At 42.0% G+C, this 16,737-nt stretch overlaps 1 protein-coding gene across 6 annotated transcripts in view; it reads right to left on the minus strand.

Annotated features, from left to right (window-relative positions):
• The window catches only part of XPOT (exportin for tRNA), a 324,394-nt gene that overhangs the window by 56,986 nt on the left and 250,671 nt on the right, over positions 1-16,737 (minus strand). The window contains exon 24 of one of the 6 annotated variants that reach the window (XM_033957685.1): positions 1,848-2,428. The exons of the other annotated variants lie outside the window; for them this stretch is intronic. Coding sequence (XP_033813576.1) covers positions 2,414-2,428 — 15 coding nt within the window. The 3' untranslated portion in view covers positions 1,848-2,413. Of the gene's footprint in view, positions 1-1,847; positions 2,429-16,737 lie in introns of those variants that run through there. 6 annotated transcript variants of the gene reach the window in all.

Consider the following 16,737-nt stretch of genomic DNA (forward strand, 5'->3'; position numbering starts at 1 on the left):
GTATCTTGGCACAGTTGGCAAGAGGTGCTGGAAACAGAGACTATGTCTGAATTCAAGAGGGCCTGGGATAGGCACGTGGGATCTCTCAGAGAGAGAGAAAGAGATAATGGTTACTGTGGATGGGCAGACTAGATGGACCATTTGGCCTTTATCTGCTGTCATGTTTCTAGGTTTCTAGCATATAGGACATTTCTGCCCTCACTGAACCTTTAACAAACACTTGGAAAACTTTCTCCCAAAAGAAGGCAGTGTATGCCATTCCTGATTCACAATTCTATGCTTGGCTTCAGCTAAGAACATAGAACTATCTCCTGGCCTACTCTTCAATGTTCACCAGATATATCCTGTTTATGTCATACAATTTCTGCCACAGATCATGCAGCTTCTCAATTTTACAAAATATTTTCTAATATAGCTTTTCCTACATTGACGGGCTTGCAAACAATCCTGGGCACTAGATATTAATGATGATGTTTCTGACTCTGACTGGGATTTATTTTGGCCTGCGTTATTTAAATCTTCCAAGTTTCCTTCAATCACAAAGTCCCTTTATTTTCTTGCACATAAAGCTCTCTGGATGCCACTCAAATCTCATTTAGTTGGTAACATGTACTCTAAACACTGCTGGTCTTTTAAAGAGGACTTGGGTAATATTAAGCATCTCATCTATGAATGCCATTTTTCAAGGGATTATTGGTCTAAAGTTTGGACAACAATTTGTGATATATTTACAATCACTGAACTTAGGGCTACCAGATTTTCCTCTGGGAAAATCTAGACCCATGGCCACGCCCCCAGGACCACCCATTTCTGCCCCCAACCCTACCCCCAGATGGCATCCACACATGCGCAGACATGACACAATGACATCATGTGCATGTGTGTGTGAGTGACGTCACCTCGTGGCATTTGCGCATGTGCGAATGCCCCTTCCCGACATGATTATGTCAGGAAGCTTTTTAAAATCCGTACAAAGTCCTGGTTTTGAAAAGCCATCCGGGCCCCCGGACTGAACCTATTTCTTATAAGATTATTCTACTGAAAGGTATTTGGTTTTTCTCCACTTATTCTGATACCACTTATAAATTACTAGATTCTCTCATGGCAATTGCTTTGAAAGTAATTTGTTCTTCATGGAAAGATCTGACACAATTATGCTATGATAAATGGTAGAATCTAACATGTTTAACCTTTAGATATGAATATTGCATTGCTAAGAAATCTAATGCACTTAGAAAGTTTAATGATAAATGGTCAGCAAGTCATATATTTTGTTACAACAACATGATTAATGTCATTTCTCTCATGCATTGTACTAACTTCTTTTTTCCATGGTTACTCCTTTTTTTCCTTTCTGGAACTTATTTGATTCCATGATTGTTATTATTTTTCACTTGTTATGCATGTTTATAATCTGAATAAATAAATTAAGACTAAAAACAACAGCAAAAAAAACTAACAACAAAGAAGAGTGACCAAAATGATAAAGGGGATGGAACGCCTCTCGTATGAGGAAAGCCTAAAAAGGTTAGGGCTTTCCAGCTTGGAAAAGAGATGGCTGAGGAGAGTTATGATTGAAGTCTACAAAATTCTGAGTGGTATAGAACAGGTACAAGTGGACTAGGGGACACTTGATGAAGTTACAGGGAAAAACTTTTAAAACCAAAAAGATGAAACATTTTTTCACTCAGAGAATAGTTAAGCTCTGGACACGTTGCCAGAGGTTATGTTAAATGCGGTTAACGTAACTGGTTTTAAGAAAGGTTTGGATAATTTCCTGGAGGAAAAGTTCTGTTATTGCGACAGATATGGGGGAAGCTACTGCTTACCCTGGATTGGTAGCATGGAATGTTGTCACTATTTGGGGTTTTGCCAGGTACTAGTGACCTGGATTGGCTACTGTGAAGACAGACTACTTGGCTAAATGGACCACTGGTCTGACCCAGTAAGGTTATTCTTATATTCTTATGATTATGAAGACCTGCAAGAATTGTCAAGGCTGCACTAATTAAAAGGCTTTTGAATTCTTTGCTCTATTGGCGATATGTTGAACCTTGAGCTTTCCAATAAAGAACTGGCACAAGAAGAATGGACTAAAACTACACAACTCTATGTACAAAATTGGTATCAAATCATTCAATGAGCCAGAGATATATAACTTAAATGAAAAAGCAGTTACTTAACAGATAGAAATATTGTTATTCGCAGAGCCTTCAGAAGCAGCACTCAAATGAGCATTTCTTCATTTGAGTAAATGCTGCCAAGCTTCTCCATCAGATCAAAATTTTCTTATAACTTTTTCATTAGCTTGAAAGTCTCTCAAAATATTCTTAAAAACATGAATTATAGCACTTATCTTTAAACTGATATCCAGAACCACAGCCGATATGCATGTTTTGCAACTGTGTCTGCGTCAGGGCTCGGTCTTCTGTATAACAAATAAAGCTGAATTAATATCCAAAAAATTGCTCAAAAACATTAACAGCTCAAACATCTAAATTCCAACATTGTAATGCTTACAGCAACTCTACAACAATCCATTCTTAATGCCGATCCTCTATAACATGGTTTCTCAGTGTCCAAAATGCCACTGAAAAAAAAAATCAAAAAAAAAAAAAAATCAAAGCTTGATGATATCACGATGATGTGGCAATTACCAATAGGGTTTCTTATGCCAGAATTGTTCAATCAAACAACCAGCTGTATTAATGCCATTTTTTAAAAAATGTAACGTTCTTATGTCGCCTTCCTCTGGACCGCTTCAAGTCTTCTTATATCCTTAGCCAGATACTGCCTCCAAAACTAAACACAATATTCCAAGAGGGCCTCATTGGCGACTTGTGCAAGGGAATCAACACCTCCTTTCTTCTGCTAGTTACACATCTCTTTATATAGCCTAGCATCCTTCTGGCTACAGCCACCGCCTTGTCACACTTTCATCACCTTCAGATTCTCAGACACTATCATCCCAATTTTCTATACTGTTCCAAAAGGGAAGCTCAGAACGGTTTATATGAATTTATTCAGGTACTCAAGGATTTTTCCCTGTCTGTCCCGGCGGGCTCACAATCTATCTAATGTACTGGAGGCAATGGGGGGATTAAGTGACTTGCCTAGGGTCACAAGGAGCAGCGTGGGTTTCAACCCACAACCTCAGGGTGCTGAGGTTGTAGCTTTAACCACTCTGAGTTTCTTACCTCCCAATACCTTCGGTTCCCTTGGATTTCTATTCTTCAAATGCATCACTCTGCACTTCTTTGCACTGAATTTTAGTTGCCAAACATAAGACTATTCATCCAACTTCTGCAGATCTTTTTTCATGATTTCCACTCCCATCCAGGGTGTCCACTCTGTTACTAATCTTGGTATCATCCACAAAAAGGCAAACATTACCTTCTAACCCTTTGGCAATGTCACTCACAAACACATTGAACAGAACTGGCCCTAGCATCAATCCTTGAGACACTCCACTACTTACCTTTCCTTCCTCCAAGCGAATTCCATTAACCACCACACTATAGCGTCTGTCCGTCAACCAGTTTCTAATCCACTTCACCACTTTGAGTCCTAATCAGCTTGTCAAATTTATTCAAGAGCCTCCTATTAGGAACTGTGTCAAAGGCTTTGCTGAAATCTAAGTAAATTACATGTAGCACACATCCTTGATCCAATTCTCTAGTCACCCAGTCAAAGAATTCAATCAGATTCATTTGGCATGATTTACCTTTAGTAAAGCCATGTTGCCTCAGATCTTGTAATCCATTAGATTCTAAGAAACTCGCTATCTTTTCCTTCAGCTACGCTTCCATTATTCTTCTAGTAACTGAAGTGAGGCTTACTGGCCTGTAGTTCCCCGCTTCATTTCTGCAACCACTTTTATGAAGAGGGACCTTATCCGTTCTTCTCCAATCCCATGGAACCTCTCCCGTCTCTTAAGAATTTATCGAACAAATATTTAAGAGGACCCACCAGAATCTCTTGGAGCTCCCTTAAAATCCTGGATGGATCCTACCCAGTTCCATGGCTTTGTCCACCTTCAATTTTTCAAGTTGTTCATAAACACTTTCTTCTGTGAATGGCGCAGTATCCACTCCATTCTCATGTGTAACTTTGCCAGCCAACTGCAGTCCTTCTACAGGATTTTCTTTCATGAACACAGAAGTATTTGTTTAGCACATTTACTTTTTCCTCACCACTCACTACACAGTAGTTCATAGCTTCTTTAAATCTCATAATTCCATTTTTTTGTCTTCCTCCTTTCACTAATATACCTGAAAAAACTTTTTGTCTCTCTTTTTTATATTTCTAGCCAATTGATCTTCTGCCAGATATCTCTCTCTCTCTTGGCTTCTTTCAGTTTTTTATTAGTATTTTCTAAATATTAATACAGAAATCAAGAAAAAAAACATAATATAAATATCAATCCAAAAAGAAAATGCAAATTCAGTATCAAGTCCACATTAAAGATAAAGTCATCCAGAGATAGCAAGTCTCAGAAAAATAGAAAATATTCAAATTCAGAGAGATGAGTTCAAACCAATATAAAGCCCTAATAAACCTACAATAGAATATTATTTAGAAACTGAATACTTATCAGTCATGAAATTTCTAAATGTAATGGATCTAAGAAAATATATGAATTTTCTCCATGTGTGACCAGACATTTACTGGGAAACTTAAGAAAACTGAGCCCTCATTTGCCCAAACCCTAGGCTTAAGCAATAAGAAGGTCTTTTGCCGTAACTGAGTCAGTCTGGAGACATCAGGAAACACAAAAAAATAGATTTACTATAGAAAGGTACATTTTTAAAGTTTTTAATATCAACATCATCTTTTCTAACTTGAGAGTAACTAACAAAGTAGTCCTCTTAACAATATTCTCTTGAAAGGATTCTAGGAACTTAGTGAGATCTAAATTATCTGGAGAATTCAAATTATCCAGTTTACCGTTCTGATTTTACCTAACTCCTCTAGGGAGATAATATACATTGGATATCTCTTCATCATTGTCAATTGGAAAACCTCCAGAAGATAAATTTCAAAGAATTCCATAGGTGACAAAAGATGAATAACTGGAAAATTCAATCATCTTAAGTTCAGAATCCTGGAAGCATTTTCTAATGCAAATGAATCACCAAGCTGTCCTTAGCACAAGTGGCCAGGGCAGATTGGCAAGCTCCAACCTGAGTCTCCAGCTTATTTTCTGCACATTCAATTCTTAATAGCAATATAAATGTCCTTTAATGAGATAATAATTTTATTCTTATATACCGCCAAAGCCATGAAGTTTGAGGCAGTTTACAACAAGAAGCGCTGGACAATCAGCGGACAGGTTACAATTTAGAGTCATCAATACAATCTTACATAATGAAAGAAGTGGAAAGTTATATAGTTCTTAAGGTTACTGGTTGGAATAGCAGAACTATAAAAATTCTTAGTTTACAAATCGATTGAACAAACTCGTTTTGACCAATTTTCTGAAATTGAAGTAGGCTGAAAAGAGCGTGATAACGTTACTCAGTCAATCGTTCCATTTGCCTGCCTGGAAGGCAAGGGTTCTGTCCAGGAATCTTTTGTAGTGGCAGGTCTTTATTATCATGAGACAAAGATAAAGCAGAGTCAGTCAAATGCTACAGGAACCGTTACCTTAACAACTGGTATACCTTCAGATAACTTCAGAAATAGAAGTAGAATCCCCAGACATACTCTGCCATGGAATTTTCACACTCATTTCCTCTAGAACACGTTGTGACTCCTGATTCAATGCAGTTGTAGGGGAGGATTAGGAGTCAGGACCCAAGAAAATCTCAGGAAGGACATACAAAACTCCTAAAACTAATAAATTATGCCCTATTGGAAACCATAGGAGGGACCTACCTAGACACTACCAGGTCTATCCACTGCACTCATACAAAGACCCACTCATTCACTTAACACACAAAAAACAAGAAAAAGTGGAGAAAAAGCCTCAGTTCATCTTCATATGGCAAAAAACTCCACTTATAAACAACTATTAAGCAAGGTCCAAAATGTATCAGTTCATTCAGCAGTGAGAAACACTATAGTAGCCCTCGTAGGAACCACCTCAAAAAAACTCTAGCACGCCAAATTACAAAACTTCAAAAAAATGTGAGTAAAGCAAGCAGCACATATACGAGTCTCAAACACAGTCAATGGTAAGCAGGAAAAAACAAACTCTTAGCTGCAGACAGTGTCCAGGCTGTCTTCCATGCATCCAAAAAGTGCAAGCCTGCCTGGTCCTGCAGCCACTCTTTCCCAACGGGGAAACCTCTGTTTCGCTGAGCTGCGTCAGGGGAATGATTCCAGTCTACTCCACCAGCAACTGTAGAAGCTCTCCAAGTGTTCCAACTGCTCACATCCACGCACATAGAAGCTGAGGCATGGGATTCTCCAGCAACCAGTGTCTTCAAAATGGAGTACAGAGTCCTCCCCCTTCCAGTCAGACCAATCCCCAGCCAGCTTCAACCAAAGAACACCGCCCATTCAATTCGGGCATTCAGCCCAGCTGGGTGGACGGCTTGTAGTTAGTAGATCCATCTTTGTTCCCTCTGACGTAGCTGACGTCTCCAATCACCACATCTCACAGAACAGGGGAGATGATCAATCACCACACACCGCAGTGAACTAAAAGCATGTTGGGCTTCAAGGCAGTGCACCACCAGGGGTTCTTCCACTCTCTTAGTATGTATACATGACTTGTGCTCCAGTAATCTGACCCTCAATTTCTGTGAGGTCTGTCCCACATATAACAAATTTTTGGGATTTAAGATCCAAATGTTTCCCGACTTGGCTAGGGATACACAAAGGCGTAGAAAGGCGTAGAAAATAATTTCTTATGTTAAAACCAGGAATGATAACTCTTGGAGTGACTTTTTATCTTCGTTATCCCTGCAAGTGTATTATACAATATAATTTTCAAAAATATGTTTTCTTTGAGCCCTTCCAGCTGACTGCTTTCCTCTCTCTATCCCGGCTTGAGAACGAAAAAAAAGGAGGGGTATAGAATGTATTAGATGCCCATATCAGTTAACCCGCACCATTTTTCCTATGTTAATTTTCCTCTTGATTTCTGTTTATATATTACATTTTGGATCTTTTGTGGACTTGAGCTGATTTAAGTTAAATTTGCTACTTTGAAGTTTTTCCTTTTTAGATTTACTTGACTTAAAAAGCTCTCTCTACAAGTATATCTTGAATTGTATTTTTAAATTTAATTATTAGATAACCACCTGGATTTTTCTTGTTTATTGTTGTACTCCTTTAAGCTTGGACCACTGTTTCTCCACTTCTCTATGTTCTCTCATCCTATCAGTTCTTTCTTTGGGTACTCCCCCCCCCCCCCATGCTACTAAAGTCCACATGTTTGAAATTCAGGACTTGAAGTTTTGTTTGGACACCCTCCATTTTAGCTGTTATATCAAACTGAACAGTTTGATGATCGCTACTTCCCAGGTGGGCACCTGCTTGGACATTAGAGAGATTTTTCCCCATTTGTGAGTACCAGATCCAGTATTGCTTTTTCCCCTCATGGGTTCCATCACCATTTATCTGAGCATAGCCCCTTGAAAGGCATCTACGATTTCTCTAATTTTTCCACTTCTGCAGCTGGAACTTTCTAGTTTGCATCCGGCAGGTTGAAATCACCCAGCAACAGCACCTCCCCTTTCTTTCCCAACTTTTGGATATCTCCAACCAGATTTTTATTAATTTGCTAAACAGAGTCAGAGGTCTGTAGACAACACCCACATAGATAGAAGTTCTATCTTCTCTTTCAAAAACGATCCATATCACTTCTTCTTTTCCCCAGGCCCCCAGCATTTCGGTCTCTTGGATACTGGCCTTACATATAGGGCTGCTCCTCTACCTTTTTGACCATCTCCATCCTTCCTAAAGATTATAGCCCAGTATGTTTGTGTCCCATCCATGGTAATCACTGAACCATATCTGCCTCCAACATCAGGGCTTGTAGATTCTGATTTTTGTGACTGAGCATTTGTGGTCATTGCTTTCTAGCTACCATTCCATGGCAATCTCATTTTTTGTACAGTTTTTAGTTTTGTCTCATTTCTTGTTGCATTGCTATGAAATGAATTGCTAATATTGTTGTTTTCATTACTATCTTTACTATCATCACAGCCTGTCTTTTGCTGGGGGTGGCCACCAGTAATGACTTGCATACATACGCCACCACCACCTTCTAGTTTAAATGCCTAAAGGCACTTGGCCTGAATTTCTTAACTAGGATTATTTTTTTTCTGCCATAGTAAGGTGCAGCTCATCATTACAATATAGTCTGTTTTCCAATGTATTATCCCAGCCTATGTACCTAAAGCCTTTTTGATGACATCGGGCTTTGAGCCACTAAACTAAACTAAACCTTAGGTTTATATACCGCACCATCTCCGTAGATGCAGAGCTCGGCACGGTTTACAGGAATTAGGATAAGAAAGGAACTCCAGTGGAGGGTTTAAGGATTAGGTGTAAGAGGGTGAGGATGGGTGGGAGAGGCCTAAGAGGGGGGGGAAGTGTTACAGTTTTGAGAATAGCCAGGTTTTTAGGTGTTTACGGAAAAGTTGGAGGGAGCTTGAGGTTCGGAGCAGGGAGGTAAGGTTATTCCAGAGCTCAGTGATTCTAAAGGGGAGGGATGACCTATTGTAATCTATACTCTTTCCTCTCCCTTTCCATAAGAAAGCAGTACTTCCCCCAAAGCTACAATCTTTACAAAATGTTTTAACCCCTCTCCCAGCTCCCAAAAAGCTTTCTGCACTGCAAGTGGGGTATTATTGGTCAAGTCCTTTGTTCTGAGGTAGATAACATCAGGGATTGAATTCTTTGTTTCTTCTCTAATTATAGTTTCAAGTTTAGGTATTTGTCTGGTGTTCCTGGTAACTGAGGATCCTGGAAAGCATTTTACTATTTTGGGCTCTTTGTTCTGTGTTCCTAGGTTAATCCCTCTGATGAAGGAATCTCCTAGCAGCAATAATTTTCTGGTTTGAGTTTTTATATTTGTGCTCTGTGGGTGCTTTTTTCACGAGTTTGCTTCACTATTTCAATTCTGTTTTCTTGAGCTTCGCAATGCTCTAATGGAAGAAAGGAATTCTGTAGGGGTAACAATTGTGAGGGTGGATATTTCTGTGTCACATGTCGCAGTCTACTTGATCCTACTGTGATCCATTTATTCCTGTGTTTTTTTATTCTTTGAGACAGTGGTGGTAAATCGGAATGATTCTGTGGAGTGACTGAAGCTGCTTTAATGTCATCCAATTTCTGCTTGAGTTTACAGAGCTCCTCTTTTATACTAGCAAGCTGAATACATATGGGACAAGCCTTAAGCCTCCAGATGGTATGCCTTGGAACTAAAGGACCATCTTGATTGGCTAGAATGGAAATTCATTGAATATTCTTGATTATTGGGCTGTCTATATATGAGTAGAGAGTCTACGATAGAGAATGACATGGTGGCTGTTACCCGGCGGGTAGCCACGGATAACCTGCCAAAACGGGAAGAAAAATAAGTGGTTGCTGCAGGTACAGGGATTAGGCCATTAACCGCCCCATGGAGCAGTGAATGGCCTCGTCTCCAGAGTCAAGTGAAGGATCACGCGGTCCAGCAGCCCCCTCCCTCCCTCCTGATCGCTGACATCCAGGCATCTCCCTCCCTTCCCCTCACCTTTGCTGGAAAATTTTATTTTTCTTATCTCCGAGGTGCTGCCCAAACATTTCAACAAGTTACTCCTCTCCACACTGCAGTGAGCAGGCTGTGCAGATTGGCTGAAATAAACTACGCTATCCCTCCACCCACTGTGTGCTTGGCTTCTCCTGCCCCCAGAAGCGGAATATAAGTGAGCTTTTGACCAATCGGCTGAGGGTCCTGCCGAGTCTGCCAATAGGCGGCGTCCAAAGGGGCTGGGCTATATACTTGAAATCTAATCTAATCTTCCATTTGTGAATCGCACATACCTATACAGGCTCAAGGCAACAGATCAAAGAGGAAGGGGAAAGTAGTAGGGGAAGGGGGCATGGAGAAGCAAGAGGAGGGACTTAGAAGTAGGGGGTGCTATACAGAAACTAAGACAGTTAATTGTCAAAGAGATGAGTCTTCAGGTTTTTTCTGAATGTGGTGTAGTTTGTCTCTTTCCTGATAGCTTCTGGTAGGTCATTCCAGGTTTTTACACTCAGATAAGTTAGCATAGAGTGGAAAATTTGCTTGTAGTGGAGGTATTTTGTGGATGGCAGGTTTAGTTGGATTCTGTTAAGGATTCTTTTTGATGTCGACCAAACAGTAGAGAATAGTTGGCTGAGAGAGGCTGCTGAGTTTCCATATAGAAACTGGTGTAGGTTACATGACGATTTGAAAATTATTCGGGATGATATTGGGAGCAAATGTAGTTGCCTGATGAAGGTTGTGATTGAATCAAATTTCTTTAATTTGTAGATTAGTGTAATGGCTGTGTTCTGGATGAGTTGCAGTTTGTGGATAATAGTAGTATTGATGCCAAGAAGGCGGAGTTGCAATAGCCAAGTTGAGGTAGGACCATCATCTGAACGATCAGAGCAAAGTGGTGTGGGTGGCAGTATGATCTTGTGAGTTGCAGTTGATGCATAGTGTAGATGGTCTTTTTCAGAAGGTTAGATATTTGTGGTTCCATTGTGAGAGTGTCGTTTAAGATGCAGCCTAGTACCTTGGTGGATTTTTCCATTATGAGAGTGATGCCTGATGAAAGAGTGAGGTTAGATGTGACATTCTGTTGTGCGGTGCGAAAACCAATGGCTTTAGTCTTAGTGGCGTTCAGTTTCAGCTTGTTGTTCATTGCCCAGGTTTGAATTTTATCTATATTGTTTGAGATTTTTTCGTCAATATTAGGATGGTTATTGGTTATGGGGATGAGGATGAGGATGTCGTCGGCATAAGATAGTACAGTTTCGTCTTCCATTTTGATGTGTCCCAGCGAGCTCATGAATAAATTGAATAGGATTGGTGATAATGGGAAGCCTTGTGGGACGCCACAGAATGCCTTCCAAGGGTTGGAATATGATTCTTGCATTTTGACCTAGTATTCGCGATTTTGTAGGAAGTCAGCGAACCATTTCAGTACAGTCCGTTATTCTGATTTCCGAGTTTGGTTAGGAGTAATTGGTGGTCTACTGAATCGAAGGCTGCGGAGATATAAAATTGGAGCAGTATTGCCTGATGACCAAGCTTAGCAACTGTTTGATTTTAGTGATTAGAGTGATGGGTGGGTTATGCAAGGCTCTCTGGGAAACAGGAAAACGAAGGGGCTAGGAGGTAAAAGCTTTTTAAACTTTTTAAAACCCGGTGAAGGGGGCATGAAGGGAAAAACGGCAGTAGCAAAATCGAAGCCCGGGGCCGACCGAAAAAAGTAAAAAAAAATAGACTTTTAAAAAAAAAATTAAATCAAGAAAAGAATAAAAAAGAGAACGTGAAGAGTTTCACGAGGAAAAATACGCGAGCGGAAAGGCGAAAAAAGGATTTTCCAACAGCCGTTGGAAAACACGCGTCTTCTTAGCTCCGCGGAAACTAAGAAACTGGGGACCGCGCGCCTTCGTCGGGCGGGAAGGCACTCGCGCGGTGCGGCCTAACTAGAACTTTCTAAGTTCTTAGAGTGCATCACTCTAAAATTGTCGGTGCCGTCACCCATCAGTCAAGAATATGCTGCCTACTTGTCCTGGGATAAAAGCAAATACAAGGAAGTTGGGAAGGCGTGGTTCTGTGTTCATAGTGAGGGCACTTCCTCTTGCTTTTTCTCCTAATGGCATGGCTATGTTGCAAGTCTTCACATGTCAGCCTTGTATGAGAGTTTGTTTGTCCTACTACAGGGCATGGTGGTAAAGGGGTGCTGTGTGCATGGAGGCTTTGTCTGTCCTGGGGGGAAGGGCATAATGGTGAAGGGGTGCTGTGTGCATGGATACCATATGGAAGAGGCAGAAAGAAGGCAGACAGTGGATGGAAGAGAATGACAAGAAGATGAGGAAAGCAGAAACCAGACAACAAAGGTAGAAAAAAAATTTCTATTTCTTTTTTTTGCTTTAGGATAAAGTAGTATATAAGTTGTATTGATAAACATTTATTAATAGTCCTGCCAGCTGAAGATCTCTTCCTCTAGTTCAGCAGCCAGCGCATTGATTTATAAAATGACAATTGTACAGAATATTGTTTTTTATACTTTAAGTTCAGTATAAAACTATTTGAGGCTTGTGTGGATGGGATCGGATGGTTTGCGGGGACGGAGCTTGCGGGGATAGGGCTTAACTCGCAGAGACGGGGCGGAGCCGGGGACAAATTTTTCCCCCATGTCATTCTCTAGTCTACGACAATTGGTAGGAAGATAATTCATAGGATGACAGTAGGAAAATCCTGTTGCCCTACCAACTGCAGACTTAACTCTAACATATACCAATTGTTGGAAATAGGAAGTCAATCCTTGCCACCCCACCCCCAAGAAATAGCAGCTTGGTGGCAACCCCTCTGGAACACTCCCCAGAAGAAGTAGCTTACCCTCCTCCTGCACAGTTGTTTACATATCCGCAGGCAGTGCCAGACCCAGAAATGTTCCCTCTGATATCACAAGGAACCTCCAATGCAGAGTGAGCCTCTGACGTCAGAGGGAAAGCTTCTGGGTCAGCTGCTGCCAGTGGATTTCTACGTGGACCTTATAGCTGGCAAAGAGGAGGAGAAAGAGAAGGAGCAGACCTATGCTGAGAGGTACAGGCCTACGCAGAGAAGTAAAAAAAAACCATGGAAGGGGGACATGAAGAGGTACATTTCATGGGAGAGGCCCCCTGTGGGAAGGCCTCTTGTTCCGACACAGTAGGCCTACACTGAGAAGTACAAAAAAACCCATAGGAGGGGGGCACAAAGAGGCGGAAAAGTACAGGCCTACATGAAGAGGTACAAAAACCTGTAGGAGAGGAACAAAAAGAGGTACATACTGCAGGAGAGGCCCCCGCAGGTGTAGGCAGTAGGCCTATATGGAGAGATTAAAAAAAATTGGGGGGCGGCACAAAATAGGTAGGGTGACAACTGATAGGACGACAATTTGTAGGAAGCCAATTGGTAGGATTTTCCTACCAATTGTCGTATCTTACTGTCTTCCTACCAATTGTCTGGATCCCATGAGTAGAAAATCCAGTGAGTCGCCAAGTTCCCTTTCAATAGTTCTATAGGAGAGGCTAGAAACTGAGACACAATTATACAAATTCTGCTGGAATCCACCTTTCTCTCTTTTTTTAAATTCCAAATATCTCCAATAATTCTAGCTAGTAGTTTCTGTGCTATAATCTCTAACTGTGCATTAAACCTTAAAGCTACTTTCTAGTCCAGGACTGGCAATGGAAAATAAAATTTGCAGAACTTGTCCAGCAGTATGAAAAACAAGAGTCAGTTTGAAGAGTTTATCCCCACTAATATCAGAGCTAGGCAGGAAAAGCTTTTGTTTTTCTAGTGGGCAGGGTGTCTAAGATAGAAGACAGAGCAGTTACAGCACACTATAGATTAAATAAACAGTCAGCACAGCTTAAATTCCAATAATAAAATCTTAAACTCAGTGCTCAGGTTGTCACACTGCTGGCTCCTGCCTATGCTCGCAGGCAGCCTTAACAGTGACTTCTCTAGGCCTTGGCGTGGCTTCCCTGGGAAAAGGGAAGACTCTTCAGGAAAGTTTACTGAGACACAGTTCCAATAAGTCAGAATGAGGTTCATAAGAATGGAAACTCAGGCCCAGAATAAAGGTTTCAAAAACAAACGGTCTTTATTTGTGGTTCTCTTGTTGGTCTGTATTATACCTCAGCTTTACTGGGCTCTCCAAACAGAAGCAAGCACATGATGAATACAGGTAATTTCAACAGTTCCACAGTGATAAGGAAAACAAACTCTTTGTACAGTATGATCCTTCCTTTAAGTCATAGTAACATAGTAGATGAGGGCAGATAAAGACCCGAATGGTCCATCCAGTCTGCCCAACTTGATTCAATTTAAAAAATTTTTTAAAAATTTTTTTCTTCTTAGCTATTTCTGGGCAAGAATCCAAAGCTCTACCCGGTACTGTGCTTGGGTTCCAACTGCCGAAATCTCTGTTAAAACCTACTCCATCCCATCTAAACCCTCCCATCCATTGAAGCCCTCTTCAGCCCATCCTCCCCCAAATGTCCATATACAGACACAGACCGTGCAGTCTGCCCAAGTCCAAATGCAATACATTCACACTCCTGGACTGAGCAATACTTGTGATAATAGTCTTCACCAGGTAAGTGTAATTCAGAAAGGTTATTAGTATTCCATAACCTTTGTTTATCATCATAGGCCAAAAGAAGAGTACAAAAATACCACATAAAATAAACATAAAAGAAAAGCCAAATTTTCAGTATTTTCAGGAACAGTGCTGCTATATGCCTTTACACTGTCCACCTTTCTTAGGCAGAGAAGAGAGCATTTATTAAGGCTATCTGCAGGGCTTGTTAACCCACTTTCTGGCTGCAATGCCATTCAGGACAGTGTTTGTTTAATGGATTATTTACAGATCCTAATCTTTTAAGCAAGCAGTCCTTGCCAAGTACACATACAGAGAAGTAGGACCTTATATGTGCTTGCAAAAACAGGCTTGAAAATTTCAGAGCAAAATCCCAGAAGCTTCATTTTAAATGGAGTAACTTATCTCTCCCTATGTTTGATTAGGGACACCTGTGCTCAGCCTGCCGAGTGCAGAAAATACAAACACATAGAAAAACTTCAATAGTAATCTTCAAACGATACTACTTTAGGGACTGACATCCATACCTTCTTGTGGATCATAGATTTCTCCAGAAAAGTCAGAGGTGTCCATAAATTCCTCTGTTGTACCAGTTACAGGGTCTGTGGGAGAGCCTGCCAAATCCTCAGACATCTCAACATCCTCACTGCAAAACTGAAGGGAAATACTTCTCCCCTCCTCCACCTGCTGAGTTTCTGTCCTCCTAACAGGCTGGCTGTCTTGCCTATTCTCTCCTCCTCCTGCTGCTCTCAGGGGTCTGAACTTATGTTAATCTAAACTCCACCCTTCTCTCCTAGGAAAGGGGGCAGGCCTCCAGCTCTTCTGGGAACTGAGATTGATCACTCCTGGGCAACAAGAGTTGGGGATTTCCTTAAAGGTCTCCAATTCCTGTGATAAACTCTAACAGATTTTCTAGGGTTACTAAACCAGTGAGGCCAATTCCATTGGGGAACATTATATTTCTGTATTTCATTTTCTGAATCAGGATCTGAAGGAAAGTCAGCCCATTCTAACTTTTTACACCTCACTTGGTCAGCTCTTCTGACCAGGGTCCGTGTTTCACCTTTCTTGATCCCTGGGACAAAACCAGAGCTGGCTGTGGGTTTGTCACAAAGTCTAGAGAAACAGTTTAAAGCACATGGATGAAAATACTGCAAAACATGCTTTGTTTCAGAATCCAGTCCACCTCCTGCTGTGAAAGGTAGTTTCCTCTCAGTTAGTCACCAAGGGGAAGATTCTCAAAACCCACCGTCCCATTAACGATGAGCGCTACACTGGTTCCAGCCGGTTTAGCGTGAAAATATTCTACTGGCCAATTCTTAAAAGGGCTCAAGGTGGTCCTTTTTCGAGCTTCCTGGCAGACTCCGACTCTGCCATGCAAATGTATTACAACAAGGTTATTAATATTTAAATGAGAACACTGGGTGATTCTCCATTATCACCAGGTAATTCCCTAATCTCTCTGTCCTACATTTGCGGACAAAATTTTCCAGCAGGTCTGAGCTGCTGTAGTCTTACTTTCTGGTAAGTGCCTGAGTGCTGATTGGCATAGGCAGGAAAGTAAGGCTTGACAGCTCAGATCTGCCAGAAAATTTTGCCCCTCCCCCCGACATGAGGGATGCCCACTCCCTTCCGCCGCAGCCATCAAGCAACTCCACCCCTGGCAGCGGGAGGGATGCCTACTCCATCCAGCCGCAGTCATCAAGCAAGCCTTCCAACCCAACACTCCCCCCAGCAGAAGGAGGGAATGCCCACTCTTGCCGCTGCCATGAAGCAAACCCCCTCCCTCGACAGTGGGAGAGATGCACACTCCCTCCTGCCTTAAGCAACCTGGGGCAATCAGAGTCTTAGGCCTCTCCCCAGAGCATCCCAAGATGCACTAGGGAGGGGAAGGCCTACCATTTTGAAGAGGCCATTGTGAACAAAGTGGTGGAGCATTGGAAGCATGGGGGGGGGTTGTCGGGGGCATGACGGCAGTAGCAGGAGGGCGAGGGCAACCCTCTCACTGCCTGGGGGTGGAGGCGATTGCTTTACAGCAGTGGTGGGAGGGAGTGGGCATTCCTTCTGTACCGGGAATGGGGGTGTTTGCTTTACAGCAGTGGCGGGAGTGACCATCCCTCCAGTGGCTGGGGGGGTTGCTTGTGGCAGCTGGCAGCGGCGAGAGGGAGTGGACATCCCTCCCACTGCCGGGAGAGGATATCGGGGGTGTCAGTGGGAGGTTGCTTGGCTGCAGCAGCAGTGGAAGTGGGCATCACTCATGCTGCGGGGGGAGTTGGGGGGAGGTTGTTCAACGGCAGGAGTGATGGGAGAGAGTGGGCATTCCTCCCGTGGCCTAGTGGGCTGCTTGATGGCAGTAGCGGGAGGAAGTGGGTCTCCCTTCTGCTGCCAGGGAGGGGGTGTACTGGGGGATTGCTTGACGGAGGAAGCAGTAGCATGAGGGAGTGGGCAT

Source organism: Geotrypetes seraphini, chromosome 9, assembly GCF_902459505.1.
Source record: "Geotrypetes seraphini chromosome 9, aGeoSer1.1, whole genome shotgun sequence".
Taxonomy (NCBI): domain Eukaryota; kingdom Metazoa; phylum Chordata; class Amphibia; order Gymnophiona; family Dermophiidae; genus Geotrypetes; species Geotrypetes seraphini.